The 1458-nt window shown below is 32.1% G+C and overlaps 1 protein-coding gene across 1 annotated transcript; it reads left to right on the forward strand.

The window, feature by feature from the left end:
• The first annotated feature begins 485 nt into the window (after window positions 1-485).
• On the forward strand, window positions 486-1222 carry LOC143348127 (peritrophin-1). The gene is made up of 2 exons (XM_076778004.1): window positions 486-534; window positions 912-1222. The coding sequence occupies exons 1-2, from the start codon at window positions 528-530 to the stop codon at window positions 1172-1174; spliced, it is 270 nt and encodes an 89-aa protein (XP_076634119.1). The 5' UTR covers window positions 486-527; the 3' UTR covers window positions 1175-1222.
• The last annotated feature ends 236 nt before the right edge of the window (window positions 1223-1458 follow it).

Genomic DNA, 1458 nt, shown 5'->3' on the forward strand with positions numbered 1-1458 from the left:
TAATATTCACAAATTTTTGCAACGAGAAATAGTCAAAATTGGTGGTAATACGGAGCCTCGTATGTAATCGCGTAAAAAGTGGCTTCCATGATGATTCCAGCCGCTCACACACATATTTCAAAGACTATATTCCTCAAGAAAATGTAAAAAAAGAATCGAATTTTTTGGCGGTTTATAGTAGAAGAGCCCCTTAAGTATAACAGGTTTACATTAAGTAAGACAGGTTTTATTGCCCAAAGTGTTTTGAGAGTACTGATTAATATTTTTCACAATTCCTCGAAAACGTTCCTAGAAAACGTAATCGCGTTAATCGATTATCTTTGAACGTTCGAGGACGTACCGTATCTATACACGAATAATATTTATTGCATTGCGATCGATAAGAACACACGAGGCAATAAGAGAATTATTTGCTGATAAAGATAATCAATCAGTGAGTTTAGTATATAAAGCGTTTTCAAATTCCGGCAAATCAGTTGTAGTAACACGAAGTTAGAACAGTCGACTATTTACATTATTAAGGCAAAATGAAAGGTAAGTTCCACTCACAACTAATGATAATCGTTGGAATCTCAACTTGAAATGTGCTTCGAAACCCTTGAAAAGTGTCGAATCTTGAATCTTTAGATAGATCTTGAGATTCTTGAAAATATTGAACATTTCGATTAGTTTAAAAATTTTTTAAATAAGCCTTGTTTCCCGTTCTATTTTCTTTAACTTTATTTATTTCAACGAGAATACAATTAATACATTTTAGGTCAGAATTTAGCAGTATGAACTTTTTACGTCTTATAATTATAAAATTGTTAAATATCCTCTAACGAAGCAAAATAATCCAGGCCAACTTGTTTCGATAATAGAGTAAGGTGGTAAAACACTGTAAACTAATTTGTTTCGATGTTCTTTTTCAGCCATATTTGCAGTCCTTGCTATCGTTGCGATCAGCTTGTATACCGCAGACGCAAGAGAAGAAGTTACTTGTCCAGACGATGTAAAAGATGATTATATATTAATTTCGCATCCATGTAGTTGCACGACCTATTTCGTTTGCCTGGGATACGAACCAATCCCCATGGAGTGTCCACGAGGTCTTTGGTTCAATGAGAAGGAACAGAAGTGCGATTGGAAGAACAAAGTTAGATGTACTATCAAACCTGGATGTTCTAATTCTTAAAGTCTATATTTAAAGTATCACACTTGCACATCTATACAATGAAAACACTGACGCATTATGTAAATAATTAAATTAAAATTAATGATTATTTCAAAATGCTAACTTTATATTTATTATTGTTCACTTATTTCAAAATTTCATGTAAATTTCTCTTATTTTCTGATAAATAGTCGAAACTCTGAATCGAACAAACGAAACAGATTTCATTTCTTATATACCGCGCGTTAATATAAATACTTGTCAATGATTAATTTTTTTTAATCACTGTAAATGCTGATACATAG

This window comes from Colletes latitarsis, chromosome 11 (assembly GCF_051014445.1).
Source record: "Colletes latitarsis isolate SP2378_abdomen chromosome 11, iyColLati1, whole genome shotgun sequence".
Classification (NCBI taxonomy): Eukaryota; Metazoa; Arthropoda; class Insecta; order Hymenoptera; family Colletidae; genus Colletes; species Colletes latitarsis.